The sequence below is a fragment of the Myotis nattereri genome (assembly GCF_964212035.1).
Source record: "Myotis nattereri genome assembly, chromosome: 6".
In the NCBI taxonomy this organism is placed as follows: domain Eukaryota; kingdom Metazoa; phylum Chordata; class Mammalia; order Chiroptera; family Vespertilionidae; genus Myotis; species Myotis nattereri.
The window spans coordinates 74,339,173-74,361,162 of NC_138081.1; the positions used below are offsets into that span (position 1 = coordinate 74,339,173).

The 21,990-nt window shown below is 43.9% G+C and overlaps 1 protein-coding gene across 2 annotated transcripts in view; it reads left to right on the forward strand.

Moving 5' to 3' along the window:
* Positions 1–1,431: 1,431 nt before the first annotated feature.
* NHSL1 (NHS like 1) overlaps positions 1,432–21,990 on the forward strand; it is a gene marked incomplete at its 5' end in the record, with an annotated part of 211,643 nt that continues 191,084 nt past the window's right edge. For both annotated transcript variants that reach the window (XM_081094563.1, XM_081094565.1), the window contains one exon: positions 1,432–1,720. In XM_081094563.1, coding sequence (XP_080950689.1) covers positions 1,432–1,720 — 289 coding nt within the window. The remainder of the gene's footprint in view (positions 1,721–21,990) is intronic.

Here is a 21,990-nt window from a genome sequence, read left to right on the forward strand (position 1 = left end):
TTGTCTTGCATTTCTTGCCTGTCTTCCTCCCAGAGGGAATCCACTTTGTAGTGCAATCAGCGTAGCTCTGGGACACCGGGCCACAGGGCAACCCAACAGTGCAACCCTGTCAGCTGGGGGGCAGAAACCAAAGTCGCGGAGATTCCTTTTCTGAGCAAAGAGCAGTAAGGCCCTGGGGATTCTAGCTTCGGGATATTGGAGTCAGTCTCCTCAAATACTTCTAACCAGAGGTTTGAGTTAGTGGGGAGTCCCATGACCATGATCTCAAGAACATTTAGCTTAATTGTGTCCCAGGAGCCAAATTCAGGGTTCTAAGCTCCCCGCCCCAATCCCACTCACATGCTTGAGAGGGAAAACCCCTATTTGGCACGTTTCAGCTAGGGCCTTTCCAGTGGGAGGCGGAGGGAGCCACTTTGTTAAGAAAAAGTCTCTTGAAATCTTTCCCGCACCCCCGCCCCCCATCCGGCCCCAAGAGGATTTTCCTATTGGGAGGACTCCTAACCCTTGGCTATTGGACGATTTAATGTCCTCTTTTAGGTTCACCGAAGCGCCCAGAAGCCTTGGCCGCCTTCCAAGGAGGACCGACTGAGCCCCCCGAGTTTCCCGCGGGTGGGGCGCGCCTGACTCACGGGTCCCCGCGGGCCGAGCGCAGGTGAGCAGCCCGGCGGGTCTCGCCGCGGCCGTCCCGACTCCTCCGCCTCCGCGGCGCCCGCCCTGCGCCCCACCCACCAGGCGCTGGGCCCGGGGGACGGGTGGGGACTCGGTCCCACGGCCGGTGGGCTTCGAGGGGAGCGGGACGGCGACGTGGGAGCCCCCGGACTGTGCGGCGTGCCCGCCCCGGCAGGGTGCGCGGAGCGCGGGCCGCCACCTCCCCGCGGGCGCGGGCGCGGCGGCCGCGGGAGCCGCAGGTGGTTCCTCGGGCCGGCCCTTTTCTCCTCCCCCTTTCCTTTCTTTCGCCTCCCCTCCCTCTCGCCGGTGTCGGCGGCACTTCCCCCGCTTCCTCCTCCCTCTCCAATCGGGAGGGAGGGAAGGAGCCGCCGGCGCTTTCCTGCCTCCCTGCAAACTTCAGCGGGACTCGCGGCGCCCCTCGCCGCCGCGCCCCCCGCCCGGGAGCTGCCCCTGCAACTTCCTCTCGCGCGGCCGGGCGCCCCGGCGGGGGCAGGACGCCGCGAGCGCCGCCACTGCGGCTCGGACCGTCCCGAGCTCTGCCCCGCGGCTCCCCCGCCGCTTCGTCCGCCGGCCCGCGCGTCCGTCGGTCCGTCCGTTCCCAGCGGGCGGACGCCACCGGGCTCCCCCGCGGCGCCGCGCGGCTGCCGGGACTTCTCTTTGTGTTGGATGCGGACTCGCGCCCCGCGCCGACGGCGGGCGGTTTAAGGGCTTTGCTGGCCCCGGCGGCCCGCGGCGCCGCGAGCCCGAGCCGCCCGGCCGGCCATGCCCTTCCACCAGAGGACCGTGGAGCCCGCGCGGCTGCACCGGCCCGAGGCGGCCGGGGCCGGGGCCGCGGGCGCGCCGCTCTTCCGCTCGCTGGAGCAGGTCAGCTCGCACGCCCTGGTCTGCCTGCTGGAGCAGCTCGCCGACCTGTCGCGCTGCGCGGGGGACATCTTCGGGGAGCTGGAGGGCCAGGCGGCCGCGCTGGGGCGCCGCACCGCCGCGCTGCACCGCCGCCTCGACGCCCTGCACGCCGCCACCGCGCGCCTCGACCACCGCCGAGTGAAAATCCGTGAGTGGCGGGCGGGCGGGCCGGGGGAGGGGAGCGAGGCGGGGAGGCGCCCCGGGAGCGGCTCCCTCCCGCCCTCTGGCGGCCCGGGGCCGGCTCCGGGGCTGCCGCGCGGAGCCCCGCGAGGGTGGGCTCCGGGGTGGGGACGGCCGGACCCGGGCCAGGGCGGCCGTGCAGGTGGCAGGCACGGGCGGCAACCTCCGTCTTTCGAGTTGCGGAAGGTCCTTGGCCGCCTTGATGGAGTGGGCGCGGGGGTGGGCGTTGGGCTGGCGGCCCTGTCCCTCTGTCCGTGCCTCTCTCAGGGTGGGGGACTCAGAGGAGACCCCGGGGCCAGGGTCCTGGGCAAAGGGTCAGGGGCAGGTGGCCGGTTCCAGAAGCCAGGTGTACAGTTTATATAATGATTTCAGTTGGTGAGACTTCAGGGGGATGTTTGTAAAAATCTCCGGGGATCTCATGGAGCTGCTGTCCCCTCGCTGCCCACCAGGTACCGGTGTTCTCACCCACCTACAAAAGTATGCAGACTTTTAGTTTAGGCTTTTCTTTCTTGGTGCTAATTTTTGTCTCTCTCTCTGTGACCTACCGCCTCTTTGTGACTCACAGGGCCTTGACCTTGAGCGCAGACTCTGAATCCCATTCATCTTTGTCTGACCTCCTCCAAGCCTGAAAATCAAGTCTAAGTCTTGACACCGTGATCTCTCCAAAGACCCATTTCATATTTGCAGCTTAACTAGCGCAGTGAATGAAGTAACTGGAATTTCCTGCTGGTCCAAAGCGGAGGAACTTGCAGTGTGATGTTATGTGGTTTCTCCCCTTTTCAGTACGCGGACTTGATCGTAATCCTCAGTGTAAAGGGTAAATGGAAGCCGGTTGATGGATTGTAGGGTGGGAGGGGAGATGTTGGTGTAACCCACTTGGAGATGTCAGCAGCTGTGGAGGAAATGCTGTCTCTCTTAGAACCACTTCATATGCAGCCTGGAATAGCTGGTTTTCCCTGCTGGAAAAGCTTAGCTCTACTCGAACTACCTGACAACCAGGAGAGTTCAAGTTTACAGTCCTTATTTAATGCGAGGGAGATTGCCTGCTAGAATACATCTTTCTTTAAGTTGTGAAGTTATGGTGTGATGGTTTTACATTTTATAATTCGTCTCTTTGTGCTGTCAACACTATCTTATAAGTTGTGGATAGTTCCCAACCAGGGAGAGTCTTCCCGCCCCCCAACTTCAACCAAAAGAAAAAAAAAAAGTGTGTGTGGGGGGGAATCAAAGTGGTCTCATAAAGTTGTTGGACATAAACAGAATATTTCTGCTTAATGTGAATAATGATCTCATGCATCAGGATATACTGTCCTAGTGGAATGTCACCGTCATCTCGGTAATCACTAGTTGCTTCTATGCTTTTTCTGTGTAGAGTGTCTGTGTGTGGGTGAAAGAGAATTTCGCCCTTGAGGAATGATGTGATGAGGCAGATCTACTAGGTAAACTGATCTATTGTGGGAATTAAGAAACAAGAAAAAAACTCCCTGACGGTCACGAACCCCTCCTGTGTTAGTTTTGTTTTACATTTAGACATATCACTTTTCACCAATAGCCAAAATCCCCTAAATTCCCTAAATCAACCAAGGTTGTCCTAAGGGACTGTAATAACTCTTTTGAAAACTTTTCACAAGTTTTAAAATCTTCTGAACCTTAAATGGCTTTGCTTTCATACTAGAAAACCTGGCTCATCATTTTTTTTTTTTTATGACCAAGGAAGAAGGCTTTTATTGAATGTAATTATGTCTGAGAGTAGAAGTCCGTGTACAGAGAAGACAGTTGAACTATGAAGACATTAGTTTTTGTGGTTTTTCACCTTCACACACTTTTTATATGCGAACAAGCAGTGAGACACCTGTGTATTCATTTCATTTAGCTTCTGTTAGGATTCTTCTTAAAAGGTGCGCCAACTCCTGTTCCTGTAAAAGCTACATTTTAAAAAGTCATTTTGGTACTTTTTAGGAGGTCTTCAGAAGAACGTACTTCATTGGAATGGACATGTAGACATGAGTTGGAGTTATCTGTAATGGCCATCAATTTCGTGAACTCTTTTTTAAAAATTGTATTTTTCAGTTTCAGTTTCCATTCAGTATTATTTTGTATTAGTTTCAGGTGTATATTTCATAAGTTCTTAACAAGAGAGGAAGCCGAATCTGAGAGAGTTGAGATGATTTGCCCCAGGTTGTGTGGTTAGAGTGGGTCATGTGCTGTCCCAATGTTTATGATCATGTGGAAATGGGAAACAAAGTTCAAATGCATTTAATAAACAGGCCCAAGGATAACTCTGTTAATTTCACTCCTTCGTGTCAGATAAAACTTTTTAATGAGTCTCCCAAGGAGCAAGGAGCAAAACTGAGCAGCTTACGGAAGCCAGAGTGCAGCGGGAGACTTCCTATTTCACTACTTGATGGGTTTCTACCAATAATAAAGGGTGTGAGTGGAGCTGTTTTTTAAAAAAACCTATAGACTTTATCTTTGCAATACAGAAATAGCATTTTAGGCCTGTGGGCCAGTCCTGCTGGTCTCAGTGATTCTCAGAAGTATTTCATCAAGTTTGCTATTCCTCAAAATCTCATGGGTGGAAAGTCACCAAAAATAATATTTTGTCGTAAATTGGGGAGATTGCACATTACTGTTTTTTTCCTGCTTGTCCCTAATGCCTTCCTTAATGTGAACCCCCAGGTTGAAAGGGTGCTCCCACAGCATCCGGCAGGGCATCAAGTATGCACCTCTATCTGCACTTAACAGTGTGGACTGAAATTATGCATTCACTTCTGCTCCATGAGATCAGTGATGGCTGGGTCTTTATTTTTCCAAAGCTCACAACAGTGCCTGGAGTGGGATAGCTCAATAGATACTTGAATTGAACTGATATATAGTTTCTTGGAGCTTGGTGTCAGGAAAAATAACTAAAAATTTTTGGGAAGGGTTACTCTACTGACTGCTGCAAATCTAAGTGAGCAAGACAATTACTTTAAAAACAAAGAAAAAAACCTTTCTGCTTTTCTAAGGTTTTGTGCTTAACCACCACTCTGCTCCTTTTTATAAAAGTCAAACTTCATTTATTTTGTTGACATAATACTGGTATGTTCTCATTGAAAATAGTGGCAGTAGCAGACATGTGGATAGTTGCATCTTGGCTCTGTAAACAGTCAAAGCAGACTTTGCTGTGGAGAAATCAGAACACACCCAAGCTGATAGCCTGTTTGATTTTTCAGCCACGTGTGATTGGTTTCTATTTATAATTAATAATAACACGATATTTATGCAGTGCTTTAATGATTGAAAAAATATTTTTCATATTCATTATTTGACTCAAAAACCTTGTAAGGTAGTAAAGCCAGGTTGTATTATATCCATTTTGCAGACAAAGAAATGGAAGTTCTGGGACCAGTAAGAGGCATACCTAACATAGACATTGAGTCGCCTGATTTCTAGACCAGAACTCTTTCCATTTCACTTTAAAAGTATTTCCTGGGTGAATATAAAATGTAATTGTTGAAACAGAATAGGAGAAAGGATGACTTGTTGGCTTTTTTTTTCTTATAGTGCCAGAAAAGCACAAGATATTTTCCTCTAGATTCTAGAAGTGTTCCAGGTTTAGGGAGATTTGTTTTGTTGCACAACTGTAAGGGGCACCATTCATATGTAAACAGTGCTCCTATAGAGTTGATATGGTTCTTAGCCTGTGCACCTATACAGGATGGCCTTGGGAGAATGTGAGCAGTTTTTATTGGTGAGATGAGTAGTGTTCCAGACAGCTGGTGGGCAGACATTGTATGAGCACTTTGCATAAACAAGGTATGAGTTTATAGAGTGTGTTAGGCAGATATGATAGCCTTTTACCTTCTGGGTAGTGCTCAAGCTGCATTGTTCCACCTCACAAGGAACTGTCCCTTAAGCCAACCAGAGTTTTGGCCGTCCTAATGTCAGAATATATTTGCTTCTTCCTCAGAATGAACCTTCTGTGTAAGGTGCTTGTCCAAGTTTTAAAGACAGAGGAGACTTCACTGCACTTCCAGGAACAGGTTGCGGGTTGTGTTTGTGCCTCCCTGCTGATAAATGTTTGTATTTCTGGTGAAACTGGCACAATACTTGCTTTTATTGAAACATACCACATACTAGGGAGGATGTTGGTGCAGGAATATGGTCTCCACCCTCCTCTCATCCCCAGAAGGTCCCTAAATGTATTAACAGAAACTGACAGCTGAGCAGAGGCACCTCAGGTTAGGGAGGCCCTGTGAGATGAAGCAGTGTGCCCCATACTTACTTGACCTTAAGAATGGCCTGGAACGCGTTTTAAAGTTACGGGTTCCCAGGCCCTTCCAAAGCCCTTGCTAGAGTGTCCAGTGTGTTTAACAAGTGCAGCCACTGTGTTTTTCAAGCTCTCCGAGAAGTATTGAAATAGACGGGAAAACTCATTGACTTGAGAATCTGGAGCCTTAAGTCTGGCTTCACCTCTGCCATTTTCTAATGCAGATTTTGAGCAATTTATTCACCACCATCCGGCCTTAGTTTCCTTAAATGTAAAATAGAGACTGACTAAATTTACCTCTATTGGCGTTTTCAGTTTTGGCATTTAATAATTCTAATGAGGGGTTGCTATTTGATAACAACAGTAGCTCAAGTGGCCTTGTATGGATATGACTTTGATTAATAATCCCTCTCTGATTACTGTGATTAGGAATTAAAAAAAATCTTTGTGGCCTGGCCATGATGGTTGAGCATCAACCTATGAATCAGTAGGTCGAAGTTGGATCCCCAGTCAGGGCACATAACCGGGTTGCGGACTCTATCCTCAGGGTGGGGTGTGCAGGAGGCAGCCAATCAATGATTTTCTCTCATCATTGATGTCTCTCTCTCTCACCCTTTCCCTTCCTCTCTCTGAAATCAATTCATATAAAAATCTTTGTGCTTGAAATAAACTCATTATGACTATACAGACTCAACTCACGTTTTTCCGCCAGGGAGTGCATGGAGCATCACATCTAGAGGGGTTAGTCATTTTCTAAACACATCAGGCAGGTACTTGTTTCAAATTTATGTATACTCCTCCCACAGGCCAATCTCGGCCTCCTCTTCATCTTTAAAAAGTGCTAATATCATTATGGAATAAGAATTGTTGCCGAAACCGGTTTGGCTCAGTGGATAGAGCGTCGGTCTGCGGACTGAAGGGTCCCAGGTTCGATTTCGGTCAGGGGCATGTACCTGGGTTGCGGGCACGTCCCCAGTAGGAGATGTGCAGGAGGCAGCTGATCGATGTTTCTCTCTCATCGATGTTTCTGGCTCTCTATCTCTCTCCCTTTCTCTCTGTAAAAAATCAATAAAATATATTTTTTAAAAAAGAATCGTTTATGATGCTTTTTAAAAAATATGTTTTTATTGATTTCAGAGAGAGGAAGGAAGAAGGAGAGAGAGATAGAAACATCAATGAGAGGGAATCATTGAGCTGCTGCCTCCTGCACGCCCCCTACTGGGGATTGAGCTCACAACCTGGGCGTGTGCCCTGATCTGAATCAAACTGTGATCTCATGGTTCATGGGAGGTCATACTCAACCAGTGAGTCACACTAGCTGGGTGAAAAAAGAATTGTTTAAATTCATTGCCATATGTCAGATATCCAAAAATTTAGAATTATCTTTTTTTTTTAATTCTCGAGTGTATATCATTTAAGCCAAAACATCAATTTACTCATTGACTTTTGGGTATTGAAACTATAATTACCTGCTATACAAAGCTACCTATATTTAGGGTGAAATGATTTATCTAGCAATAGTCTAGTTTCCTTCTACATTAGAGGAAAAGCCAATATTAAATTTCATCATGGGACTAGCAAATGAAAAAAATTTGGTGAGAGAAATATTTGAGATTCTTAATATTTTGGAAGAAAATTCAGAAACAGAAAAATAATACAGTTAAACACTGGCTATCATTTTAATATCTTTTAAAAATTATATTTTAAACATAAAATGGTTTGCACCAGAGTAGACACCTAGTAGTTGTTTTAATCATTTGATTCTATTTCTCCTCAAATTGGTTCATCTCCTGGAATGGATTAATACAGTAACATTACTGATATCAATGTTTGTGCAGCAGCACAATTCCAATTTCTGGTATTGGGTTATATTTTTGGTGACTTTTATTGCCTCATAATACAGACAGCTAATGAGCATTTGCTGTAGGCCAGGCACTGCAGTCCGTACAACAGCTCTCTGAGGTGGGTACTCTTATTATTTTCGTTTGACAGATGACGCAACTAAGAATTTGTTCACATTCACAGCTAGCAAGCGATAGAGCTGGGATGCGAACCCAGGTCAGCTTATCTCCTGACCACTCTGTAGCACTCTCTCTTCAAGTTATGACATTCCGTATTCACATGGGGAAAACCAAACACCAAGAAGGTATGGCAAAAGCCCGTCAAATATCCGAGGGGGAAATACCTTCCATCTTTTGGTCTTTTCTCTTTTTCTTTTCTTTTTTGTTTTGAAACCTCTCAAACTACTAGCAGATGGCCAAGAAATTTGAGACACACATCTGAAGTACTTAGCATAGTGCCTGGCTCATAACTACCATACACTTAACATTGATGTTGTTTAGATGGCAGAGAAGGCTGAGTTAACATCTGTGTGTACGTTGATGTCCATATATTGCCGCAGACGGCCCAGCCCATGTGACGCTGCTCAGCTGAAGCCTGGAAGATGAAAGCTGACCAAGTGCACAGGAGAGCTTGTACCAGACATACACATAAAATTACTTTTTTTTTTTAACGTTTTGTTCTTTTTATTGATTTCAGAGAGGAAGAGAGAGAGAGGTAGAAACATCAATGATGAGAGAGAAGCATTGATCGGCTGCCTCCTGCGTGCCCCACACTGGGATTTAGCTTGCCTTCCTGAGCATGGGAAATCTAACCATGACCAGGATCCCGGTTCATAGGTCAATGCTCAACCACTGAGCCACGCCGGCTGGGCATAAAAATACTTATGATTTGAAAACCAGAGAGTTCTGTCCAGGGATCCTAAAATATATCCATGAAGTATAAATATGTAGTTCCCTACAGGAGTGTGTGAAGGGTGGTTGTTTCTTTCTGCTTCCCAGGCATTTGGCTTGTGCGGGTTGGGGGAGCCGGCCCTTCTCTCGGGGTCTTTATGTAGATGTCCTCTTTCTCAAAGCCCTTATCACCTCCATTTAGTAGGAACTGCAGACCCAGCTCAGCTCTCACTTGCTGAGGCAAAGGTTTCCCTTTGGCCTCAGTTGCCCAGGGGGTGATCAGAGCCTAAACCTACTCCTGTCTGATTTCCTGTTCCCACTCGGAACTGGAGTGGCTCAGCTTAGTCTCAGCTTTCCCAGGCATCTTAGAACTCGGCGATCCTTCACACTATTTCATTCAGCCCGTGTTTTCCAGTTTCTGAATCATCAGAAGCACTGGGGGCTCCTTTAAAAACGGATCCCCAGAGATTCTGGAGATTGAGTCAGCAAGTCTGGGGCTTGGCCAGGAAGAGGCCTGGTGTACAGGCACCCTCAGGTGATTCTGACAGCTAAGTTTTGGAAACACCAGTCTGTGTTGTGTGTGAGCAATCTCGCCCATTGCGGGTGGCTGGACGGTCACCCATTCAGGAAGTGTATTTCGGGTTAGTCTAGTGCTGAGTTGTGAGGATCACAAGGTGAACATAACAGGGCTCTTCCTTCAGGTCTTTTCCAGTTTCGTGTGGATGGTTAAATATGTAAATAAATGTTGAATAGAATTAACCATCATTTATAACATTTCCAGGAGAAAATCTGCTGAATTCCAAATTGCTGGTTTAAATTGGATTTTTGAAGATACCCAACTTTTGAAACTTGCCTGAAAATTTCTGAATGATTCAGAAACTAAATTTGTGGGACAGTAGCAGTTCCACACATATAAAATACTGATTTTAAATGTTTATAGCATATTTAATCTAAAAATCGTATTTTAAAAGCAAATGCAATCATTTATGGAATAAGATCCCCCCCACCCTCGCCCCTGTGGGATGGTGGAAATTTCCTTCTGCTAGTATTGCTTTATTTTCACTTTTTGTTCTGATCTGTTTCACAAAAAATTTCTCCCATGTAGAAAAGCAGCGTCTTACTTTGGGAGGACACAGATGTTTCAGGTGATTCCTGTAGGGAAATCTTCTATTATGCTTTCCTCTGCCCCCCCCCCCCCCCCATTAAAAGCTGGTAAAGGTGTTGTTAATACTATGGAAAGAACTGTTTAATAATTGGATGATTTTAATTTCAATACTACATGATAAAATATAATGGGGGCTTTCTATATGACAGTATTAGATATCTGGTAAAATGTTTTGGGGACTCAGAGACTATGGTGTGTAGCGAAGGAAATTGAATTTAAGCAGGGGCTATGCTATCCATGCATCTCCATGCATTATGTGGAGATGCACTGTGGCTTCCTAGCTGATGGTCAGGCTGCTGTGGCCACCATCTAGGCCAGGACACTGCCCTCCATCGCTCAGCATCATCTCTCAGGGAGAACAGTTGTACTGGTTAGCTAGCTGGTGGCATTGGAGCCCCGGCAGCCTGGCTGCAGAGCCTGGGTTCTTTACTTCCGCAGTATGATGCAGCCCAAACCACCTTAGCATACATTTTCATTTCATTTATTGGATAGGCAATACATTTATTTTGTTAGAAAAGATATAAAAAGCTCTGCAGGGAAGTCTCACTTCTTCTGGCCCCTATAAGCGTCCCTCCCCCCCCCCCCCCCCCAACCCGGAACAACCACTTGTATCAATTTCTCCTTATTCTTCCAGAATTTCTTCATGCAAACATAAAAGTATTAATTTATGTTATTAATCCTCCATTATTGCATACACAATGTCTGGATTCTCATTTGCTCTTTTTAATTCATATGTATTATCCAAAGGGACTATTATTTTTAAAATTTTTATTCTTTTTCTGTGTCTTTTAGCCAGTTTCTTTTCTGTTTGTGAAATCCAGTTATCTTTTTTTTTTTTGTTAGAGAATGCAGTGGATTTGGAAAAATAAGATTAATTAATATTGAAGTGGATTGTTAATTCAAGTGCTTTAAAAAGATTTTTTTTAATTGCTAATGCTTTGATTTAGCTGTATTTTAAATATGAGCTTCCCAAGGTGGATTAGCTTCTCCTGTGTTAAGAAAGGAAGAGGCCCCTGACCGGTTTGGCTCAGTGGATAGAGCGTCGGCCTGAAGACTGAAGGGTCCCAGGTTCAATTCCAGTCAAGGGCATGTACCTTGGTTGCGGGCACATCCCCAGTGGGAGGTGTGCAGGAGGCCGCTGATCGATGTTTCTAACTCTCTATCCCTCTCCCTTCCTCTCTGTAAAAAATCAATAAAATATATTAAAAAAAGAGAGAGAAAGGAAGAGGGAGGAGGGACCTCTGTGAAATATCTGTGGTACCACAGTATAAGTTTATTTAAAAGCTGGTATTTTCTGCGTTTTATCTGTATGTCCTGCATGCTGGATGTGAATTACTTCCTGAGTTGGGAGGGAGCTGTCACTGCCTTTTATTGCAGTGTGGAGTATTTTACTCTGAGATAGTGACTTCATTAGCGAAATGCATGTATTGGGTCTTGAGGTCTGCTTGGTATGTTAATTTCACTGGGTTGGTCATAACTACCTGGATTGCAATACCAGGCATGCTGTGCTAGTGCAGCCATTGGAATGAAGCTGCTGTAGTCACTCCAATTATTTTTCCCTTTGGTTGTTACCTTGCTTCAGACTAAAGGTTGGTACCGAAATAATGTAGAAATGACTAATTAAAGCATTGTTCATGGGTGTGGACACAAACATGTACGCATTGAATTACACATCCTACAGTGTAAGTTTTGTGTACATTTAAAAAGCTTTCAGCCTTACAGAGTACAGTGGGGCCTTGACTTACGAGTGTTCCGACTAACAAGTTTTTTGCGATACCAGCTGTCTCTCGGCCGATTTTTTGCATTAAGTTGATAGAGTAATTTGAGTTAAGGAGCTCCTTAATGAGCTCGGTCTTGGAATGAATTAAACTCGTAAGTCAAGGCCCCACTGTATGTTATACAATAGTAGGTTATACAAAGTATGTTATAAAATTAATGTGTGTTCATCATAATTTTTGAATTTGTCAGGTGAAGTAAAGATAAACTACCATGACCTAGAAAATATCTATTTCCTCCCTCTTTTTTTGTTTGTTAATATATTGATAGGTATGGACCTATATGTTTTAAGGACAGTAATAGTGTTTCTAATAGAACGGGGGACATCCCCCCCCTGCATTTAGTTTTGTGTCCTGATTTTGTAAACTTTACTTTATATTGTGAGATTTCCCCCAGGTCGTAGACATTCAGAGGGTGTTTTAAATAGGAGAGGCATTGCGAGTCTCTGACAAGCTCTTGTTTTGCTTTGGCTCCCAAGCAAAGTTCTTTCAGGAGCCTGTGTGTTCACACAGGAGTTATCAAGGGAACAGAAGTTTGTTCTTCCGGCACTTCCTGGGGTTTCTTCTCTGTATTCAGTTATTTGTGCATTTCTTGATTGCACTCACAGGTAGTCTAAGAGAAGACTTGGGGGAGTTCTATCAATTAGCCTAGTAGATTGCTAAGTCTTTGATGTTATTCCTGTCGCCTGAAAAAAAAGAAACATCTTTTACACCTAAGATTGTTTACCCACAATGACAGTTCCTTGAATCTTTACAACAAACAGATCATTGAGTCAAAAGAGAGTTTTCTTCTGCTCTGGCCAGTGTGGCTCAGTTGGTTGAGCATGATCCTGTGCACTAAAAGGTTGCTGGTTCGATTTCTGGTCAGGGCACATGCCTAAGTGGTGGTCTCGGTTCCCAGTAGGGGACGTGCAGAGCAGCCCATTGATGTTCCGCTCTCACATTGATGTTTCTCTTTCTCTCCACTTCTCCCTTCCTCTTTCTCTAAAAGTCAATACAAGTATTTAAAAATAAAAAAAGGTAGTTGTCTTCTTCCTTACTGGTTCTTTAATTGAACAGCGTGCCTGTTGTACTGATAAATTATGTTGCTTTTTCCCTTCTGAATTTATATTTCTCTTTCCCCCTTAGAAAACAAGTAAACCCTCCCTTCCCCATTCACCAAAATGGCAACCAGACATCTGTCTCCAGGTTTCTCACCTTGGCAGGTGCCTACTCTGGGCAACATATGGGATCTGTTTAGATTGAGCTCAATAAGTTTAAAAACAAAGCTCTGTCAACGATCTCTTGCTGTAACTGGTTCTTGGGTTGTGGAAGAATGAGGATGAAGTTTGTTCCTTTTATTCCAAGTATTGGCTGTTTTAATTGAAAAATTTGTAGTCTGTAGAAAAGTTGGGGGTCTGGGCATGTTCATTCTTGATAATAGTGCAGGAGGTGAAGGTGTAAAATGGGGTGTGAGAAATGTCTTTGAGTGCCATTAGTGCTTTTTACATAATCTAAATATATTTGCAAATTGCAAGGTCTGCTCTATAATAACATTAATAATACTTTTCATGAACATTTATGAGATATTTATAGCTAACATTTATTGGATAGTTACTATGTTACAGTTTCATTTAACCCTCATAAAAACTGTATGAGAGGCATATTATCACCCCCATTTTACTGATTTTACTGAGTGACACAGAGAGGTAATTTACCCGAGGTCACACAGCTGGTGCATAGTAGAGCAAAATGTGATGTAGGTGAGTTCTTTGATTAAACACTTTATTTGTAATTGTAATTAATCTTTGTGAACTTGTTAAAAATTTTTATTATTTTTTAATCAGAGAGGAAGGGAGAGGGAGAGAGAGGTAGAAACATCAATGATGAGAGAATCATTGATCAGCTGTCTCCTGCATGCCCCCCACTGGGGATCGAGCCCACAAACTGGGCATGTGCCCTTGACCGGAGTTGAACCCGGGATCTTTCAGTCCGCAGGCTGATGCTCTATCCACTGAGCTAAACCAGCTAGGGCTCTTTGTGAACTTTTAAGTTCATTTTAATATTAATACATTTTCTAATTTGGCTAGGGGTTGATAGATGTTTCCCATTTTATTCTGGTTATTTTAAATCATTGTGCCACTGGCCCAATGGCAGAACCTGTGGAGGTGAGTTAGCAGCCCGTGTGACAGTGCTGTTGGGAATCTGTAGAGAATTAATAATGTTTGTCTGCTTCTTTGAGCTTCACCGATGAAAGGTACTCTAGTTGCTAAATACAAAGTCTTTTTGTTAACGCTTCCCATCATTCTGGCCTCTTTTCCTTTGCCAGACATTCAGATCAGAGTCAGAAGACAGGTGATAGAGGAACACATTGGCTTTCTGGCTTATTTTCATGTGATACCTTAGGGGAAATTGTTTTTCTCTTTTTCTCCCCCCCCCCACCCCCACCCTCCACACTTGTGGTATTTAAATACTGTCACAGTGTAAAATGCCATCTCAAGCCTATACCTCCAGGACATTGCTTAGTTTACTTTAACAAGGGATGGAGGATGAGCAGCAGTGAGGATACTAGCTGGCTGATAACTCCACTCTCTAGTGCATTTTTACCTTTCTTGATGGAAAATAGCTTTAACTACTGGGGCTGGCTGGCTGGCAGCACCAGCCAAGACAATCGTGACCCATAACCATTAACTTAAATCAGCAGTTTTCAAAATGTGATTCCTGGGCCAGCAGCATCAACGTCTCATGGGAACATGCTAGCAATGCAAAACCTTGGCCCCACCCCAGACCTTCTAAATCAGGATCAGTGGTGGTGGACTCAGCAGCCTGCGTGCTAACAGCCCTCCAGGTGATTCTGATGCTGAAGTTTGAGAACCACTGTCTGCAGTATCAGCTGGCCTAGGGCCGAGGAGTGAATCTGCTTAGAGACCTGTAGGCTGTGTTGTGTGTTGTCTGTGGCTGGAGCTGCCAAAACGAAATCCCCAGAGGGTTCTTTGAAAGCTGCTGCCTCTGGTCCAGGACAATACAGGTTTACGAACTAATGCTTCATTAGCGTGCAACAATGAGCGTCTGGCTGTAAGAGTCTCTGAGTCCCTGCCAGTGTGTGCTTTAGAGGCACACTTGCTGGTGGGCCTTCACTAGTTGCAGATTAGTAACCTGGCCCCTGGATTGTTCATGGTATTGTTCATTGTCCTCAAGGCTAAGAGCAGCCTCTCTGCTTTCCCTTTTCCCAGGAACTCGAAGCAGCATCCAGAGAGCAGGGAAGTGACTCGCCACAATCATAGGGTAGGGACATGCATTCTAAACAAAACAGGAGAGAGGGTTATTCTTTCTAAACACTGATTACATAAAACCCCCATTTCAATATTTTGATGAGTGCCTCTGAAAAACGTAAGTAGATAAACTTGAGGCAGACATGGGAAATTTTACTTGTGGATGGGATGTAAACATTTGAATAAACATAAGAACAATTTATAAGCGTGAATGTACTGAGTAGTTGGTGTTCGTTGTTGGTATAGGAATTCCATTTTGTTTTACCCAGTATAATTAACCTTTCAATTGATTACTTTCTTATTTATGTAGTCTGTCCACAAAGTAGCTGTTAGTACAATATAATCTACTCTAATTTGGAGAAGTCAAAGATAATTGAAGCAGGCGATAAAAGGCAGCAGAGCATGGTGGCTAAAAGACAAGACTTGTTAGCTGTGTGACCTTGGATAAATTATTTAACTTCTCTGTGCGTAAGTTTTCTCCTTTGTAAAATGGGCACTGTACTCACGGTTGTTACGCAGATAAAATGAGATACTGTATGTAGAACAGTGACTGGCTGATAATGAACAATGAACATTAGCTGATAGATACTTTGGGATGGCATTTACTATTTTCTACTTTTTTTTTCTGAGTATATTTTAAAATGTAAGTGTAAGTGAAATTGGGACATTGGATTAAAGGGTTGGACTTAATCATTTGATTGGACTCTAATAGTGTAGAAGTTCCTAATGCCTGTGCTCGTGTTTTGGTTAATTGAGTTTCTGGTTAGCTGATGTCAGGTTTGATAATTGGGTTTGTTGTGAGACTTCAGACCATTGTTTTGAACATCCTGCTAATTCAGTTATGAAGGTCTAGAATATTGGATTAACTTTATTCAGCCTGCTCTCTGTAAACAGTGTTTCAGTTACATCTCTGATAGGAGATTGTTTTGATGTCATTTTCCTCTTTTCAAACTGAGATCAGATAAAATCAAGTTAGGGGTTTTGGCTTGTTGAGTTCCAAGGAGTTGGTTTTATCACCCATGTAATCTCTAATTTAGAAACCTGTCAAGTGATAATAATTTGTAAGTTGTTTTGAACCTGTGATACATTTTCTCTTATAAACCATGTTTCTAAAGCATGACCAGGTGCTGGCAGCCCCCCAAAGCCTGTCCAACCTGAAATAGACATACCCAGACCTCCAGGGCCTCAGGGCCTAATCATCATCTACGGATTTTCTGTAGGGAAATGGCTAATATGTGACAACCAGGATACAAGATCCCATTTTCCTGTTCTCTCAACCCCTTCCCTAAGCTGTGTGATCTGGCGTCATCAGAGTTGGATGTGTGAGAGGGAAGCGTTGGAAGCAGGGGATAGGATAGTCCAGTGGTTCTCAACCTTCTGGCCCTTTAAATACAGTTCCTCATGTTGTGACCCAACCATAAAATTATTTTCGTTGCTACTTCATAACTGTAATGTTGCTACTGTTATGAATCGTAATGTAAATATCTGATATGCAGGATAGTCTTAGGTGACCCCTGTGAAAGGGTCGTTCGACCGCCAAAGGGGTCGCGACCCACAGGTTGAGAACCGCTGGGATAGTCTCCAGGGTGTACGAGATGAAGTGCTGTAGGCCCTGTGCTCAGCAGAATCTTGGCTGTGAGCATTCCTTGTAGGTGAGAGCCCCAGGCCAGGTGATCGAAGGTTAGCAACCAACAACTTTCAGGTTCATGTGGGGCAATTGACAAGTACAGGGTGTCCTAAAAATGTATGCACACTTTTTTTCTGATAGCTCAATTGACGTTTCTTTCTTTTCAGATTTAACCCATTGGAATGAAAAATTATTCAAAGTGTGTATACATTTTTGGGGGACACCCTGCATATGCAGAGCATTTATATCTGTTCGTACGTAGTGCACTGCTTGTAGTAGTGCCTCTTTTAATTTTTTTCCGGGAGAGTTTAAGTGGATGAAGGTCAGCAGTTTTATCAGTTTTTAAAGCCCACTTAATTTTCTGTTTTTGCTTTTACTTACATCTGCTTTATATGGGTATGCATTTACATTTGATTTCTGTTCAACGATTGTGTGGGTTTAAAAAAAACCAATATGCAAAGCATTAAAGATCCATTCTACTTCCCCTGTGCATTCTCTATAAAAGGACCTGAACTGTTTATGGAATCCAACAAGCTTTTGGTCAAGTACATGTTTTTAAATCGTGTTGAACATGCAAAGAAAAGACAGACTTGAGCTTGTTAAAAATCATTCCTGTCAAGTCCCATGTAGCTTTGCATGTCAAACATGACTTGAAAATGTTTTCCCCAAGTGGCCATGTCTTAACAATTTATGTTCTTGAGGGAGTTCCTTGGAAGGAATTAAATACTGGGAGGTCACATTTTTCTTTCAACTTTGATTTCCAAAGTGAAAATGAACTTCTGTTTTTTAACTTGAATTTAAAAAAAAAATTCAGTGGAGAGCTTTTAGAACTGTGCAATGATTGTGCTATATGGAACTGGGCTTCCCCATCTCTGTAGCCAGAAATGAATCTTGACAGGTTTCTTTGTAGCTATAAAAATGGAGAAAGGGAAGAAGAGGTAAAATATGCTGAGTCTGGGAAACTGTTCTAGTCACTTAAATTTTAGCGACATAAATGTCTGTTTATATTAATGGGGCAGGTCCAAATAACAATAGTATTTTTTTTTCTAGTAAAATTCCACCCCCTCTCCCCCCAAGAAGTTACTTTGCAAATTCCTCAGACTTTCTCATTGAAAACATAGGAATGGCTAAAATTTAGTATTTAGCATAGTTAGGAAATACACAGTTTTTACAGTGAAATTCCAATCAAAGTGGTATATTTGGTTATTCATTTTTTCCCTTGATTATTTGGGCTAATGGAAAAGAGGTAGTAGGACTACTGCAGAAATATGTTTATTATACTAAGTCTCTGAAAGGAATATATTTCACATTTTGAGTCATAATGTAGTATTTTAAGTTGAGCCATGGTGAATATCCGTTTCAGAAAGGATTGGAAAGTGTGTTCTGAATTACCTATCATGTCCCTTTGTTCAGATACAGCTTGTGCCTCATTTCATATTAGAAACAGACCACATCCCCTCTCAGGTGGCATTGTGGTTCTGGATCAAGTTGAAGTATTCTTTTAATATACTTTGGTTTTTATTTTCCTTGGTCATAGATAATAAAGACATTATTTTTTAAGTGTTACTGTTGAGTGATGGGTAGTCAAAGGAAAAGATGAAGGGGAAGGAAAATCCAGGAGGCAGTGATAACGTTCTGTATTGATAGTCACTGCAGCCCTTGGAAGGCAATGTGTTGTCCTCAGCACTCCAATAGGTAACTGCTAGGGGACTGTCCGACTACGTGCTCTGACCTTTCTTGAATGGCTGTAGAGGACTTACGGTGATTGCTTTCATGCGTATGCGTTGTCCTGGATGATGAGCTGGGTTCATGGCTTTGGAAATGAGCCCTGGGGATTGGTTCATGTGAAAAACCTATGAACATGGGTAGTCACTTAAATATTTTAACTGCTTTTTAAGAAATTTATTTTCATATCTCAAACATCGGGCTGGTTTTGTTACTCTTTTTTTTTTTAAGTTTTAAAGTACTGTCTATTATCTAAATTATCAAGGTGAGGATTTAGCTCTCTTTCCCTTCCCTCCATCCAATTCCCACTCCACATCCTCCCTCTGCACTTATATCATAGTTTTGTTTTGTTTTAAAATATATTTTATTGATTTTTTTGTTTGGTTCCGCATTCAGTGATTTCAGATGTTAGATCTTCTGCACTGATCCTTAAATTTTATCTTGTCTCTGCTTTTCCATGTCGTTGCCTTGTCATGCTTTCTACAGTATATCTTATACTTTTCCCCCTGTACTTCTGTTCAGTGCTTCATTTCTGCCATCGGGTTTTTAGTTCCTAAGAGCTCTTTTTTGTTACTGTTGTCGAGTGCTTTTTATATAATAGCCTCCTCTTGGTTCATTGATGTCCTGCCTCCCCTCATCTCTTTGAGACTATTAGTGAGTTTTATAAGTTTTCCTCACATTGAATAGTGTTTCTTCCAAGTTGTTTTTTTTCCGTTTTGGTTTCTGTGTTAGCGATTTTTCTGAGGTGCCTGGTAGTCTTTGGTTGTCTACTGTTTTCTAAGTCGGGGAACGAGAAGGCTGAATGGTAAGATCTGAGTGTTTGGACTGATCTGTTGACTAGGTAGGCAGGTTCTGTGGGGCATCAGAGGCTGGTCAGAGGGTAAATCCTGGCTGTCAGCTTTCCAGGGTCTGTGTGGAAAGAAGGCTGGTGGTCAGAGCATTGAGAATGCATCTACTACTTAAGCCTGCTTTTGGTCGGTTCTCAGCTGTGCCTCGTATTCTCAAGCCGTAAACCCTGTTTTAACCTCTTCTGAGAATTTACCTCCAGTCGTCTGCCAGGGCCAGTGAGGGATGGTGACTGGTAGTTAGGAGAGTGGGGTTGGGGCACATAGGGTTTAGGTTGCTTAAGCAATTTTCAACCAACCCTTATTATAGCTGTTGCCTCTTTCCAAGAAAATCAGGTCACTTCCAGAGTGCTTCTTAGCACCAATGCCTGAACGTTGAGAACTCTGCAGGATAAATGAGGTTCTTAGCTTTCCTCCAAGCTGGTTTAGAATTGGTTTCTCAAGTCTCCAGGTAGGCCTGCTCAATCATTTTCTTATTCCACTCTCTCAAAATTTTTCTTGTTTTCTCTTTTCCCTTTTCTCTCCGTCTTCTTAAAACAGTTCTTTGTTTTAGTGGGACTTTGAGAAGGTTCTAGAGTTTACTCTTGTGTTCAGTTCACCCTCTTTGCCGAGAGCCCCTGCACACTTTGTATGTGTGTGTTTTCCTGCCTCCCCCGCCCTGCTCCCTCCACCTTCCCCGTTCTGTTGGGGATACCACTATTCTTCTAGCTGTCAGCCCAGAGTGTGGGGTCAGCTTTGAGTTTTCCAGTTCCCTTGCTTCCCCCATTATATTTCCAACCAGTGAACAACTTCTTCCTGAATAAGGTGTCTCTTATTCTGTAGTCGCAGGGCCACTGTGATCCCGGAAAGATTAGGACGGTAGCAGAGTGGACAGGGGCTGGGTTCACAGCCCGTCCTTGTGAGCCTCAGTCCTTCCCAAATGAGCATCCTGTTTGGTTCCAGGAGGAGAGACAGAAACTGGGTCCCTAGCTTCTCTCAGGGTTGGGTGATGTCTTTTTGGGTGAAGTGACTGCTCAGTTTTGGGCAGATAAAAGGGAGAATAAAACCCAGTTGTTTCTGTGTGTTTTGGTTTGGTTTGGTTTTCCAGCAGTTTTGCCTTGTCACCACCAAGACCAGCCTACCAGTCACATTTCTGACACCAAATGTGAGCGCTTCCCCCTCACGCTGAGCAATTTTGACACTAACTCCCTGGAGTTAGTGAAGACCCCACAGAGTAAGGGCTCAGTCCCACCAGACTGCCCCCTACTTCAGACACCAATTGCAAGTCCTAGGGAGTCACCTGCATTTCTGTCCAACTGGCTATAAGTTGGGGGTTCTCACAACTCCCTCCTCAGGTTTGATAATTTGCTACCATAAGCTCACAGAATCAGGGAAATGTTACTTAACATTTGCTGGTCTGTTATAAAGGCTCTAACAAAGGATAGGGGTGAGCGGCCGGATGAAGAGGCACACGTGGCAAGGCCCACAATAGTCCCGAGCACAGGACCTTCTGTCTCCATAGAGCTGGGGTGCTGCCCTCCTCCGGATGCGCTCACCAACCAGAATCTCTCTGAACCCAGCATTGAGTGTTTTTAATGGCGGTTTCATGACATTGGCAGAGTTGATTAAATTGTTGGCAGTTGTTGATTGAACTCCATTTCCAGCCCCTGTGTTTTCCCCAGAGGTTGGTGGTGGGCTGGGGCCGAAGGTTCCAGGCCGCAGAGCATGTGGTTGTTCCTCTGGAAACCAGCCGTCTCCTAGAGTTGCCTCATTCATGTAGGCTCAGATGCCTTTGAAAGGGCTTGCTCTGAGTAACAGAGATACTCCTCTCACCTTTCTCACTGAGGAAATTCCCAGGGTCCCGGAAGCTCTAATATGTGTGGCCTGGTTTCCTCCTCTGCAACATGGAGGGGTTGTGATAGCCAGATCCGAGAGCCAATGAGATAAATCTTCTCAAACATTTTTATGAGCTGAAAGTCTTACAAAGATTTAACTTTTTAAAAATTTATATTAGTAAATGTCTAAGTTTACCTTCTACTTTTCTCTAGCATTAACCTTTTTCTCCCCCTAGCTGGGCTAGTTTGTAACAGTTCTCTGAATATAACTTGCTCATTTGTGCCCCCCACACTTTTTCTTTAGGGCATATTTACAATCAGTAAACCACTGGATTAGTGATCGATTGTTTAAGGCTGGCCATCTGTTCAGATTGGTCAGGGTCCCAAGCACGGTGTCTGTGTTGAGCATATTGTTGAAGGTTTGAATGACTCTCCCAGTTATAGTCTATCCTAGAATGCTCTGCCCTTTCTACGCTAAGTATCGAAAATAGTATCTGTATTTCTGGGCTGAGTTTAAAATGCCTTTATTTCCAGGGAAGTAGGGGGAGATAGAGAGGGATAGGGGGGGATACATGGTGATGGAAGGAGACTTGACTTGGGGTGGTGAACATACAATACAGTGCACAGGTGATGGTCTTATAGAACTGTATACCTGAAACCTGTATAATTTTGTGTCACCCCAGTAAAGTCAATAAAAAGGAAAAAAGTGAGCATAAATTTTTAAAAATCCCTTTTTTCAAATGTCTTTCTTTTTTACTTAAATAAGTTAGAAAATGACTTTCTCTTTATAATGTATAATATATGTATCTGAGGTCCAGTTAAAACAAAAACTCCTCAAGAAAGGGAGCTGCCTGTGCTGCTTAAGATTCTTTAAGTGCACAGAGATCCAAGTGTAGTGACATGGGTGAAGCTGGAAGGAGTGTTGGAATTTTGAAGATTTTACATTCCAGCGTTTGACACCATGACACCTGGGCATGTTATGTCACCTCTCTAGCCCTCTGTTCCCTCATTTGAATTGTAGGTAAATGAAATGACATGATCTCTAGAATTCA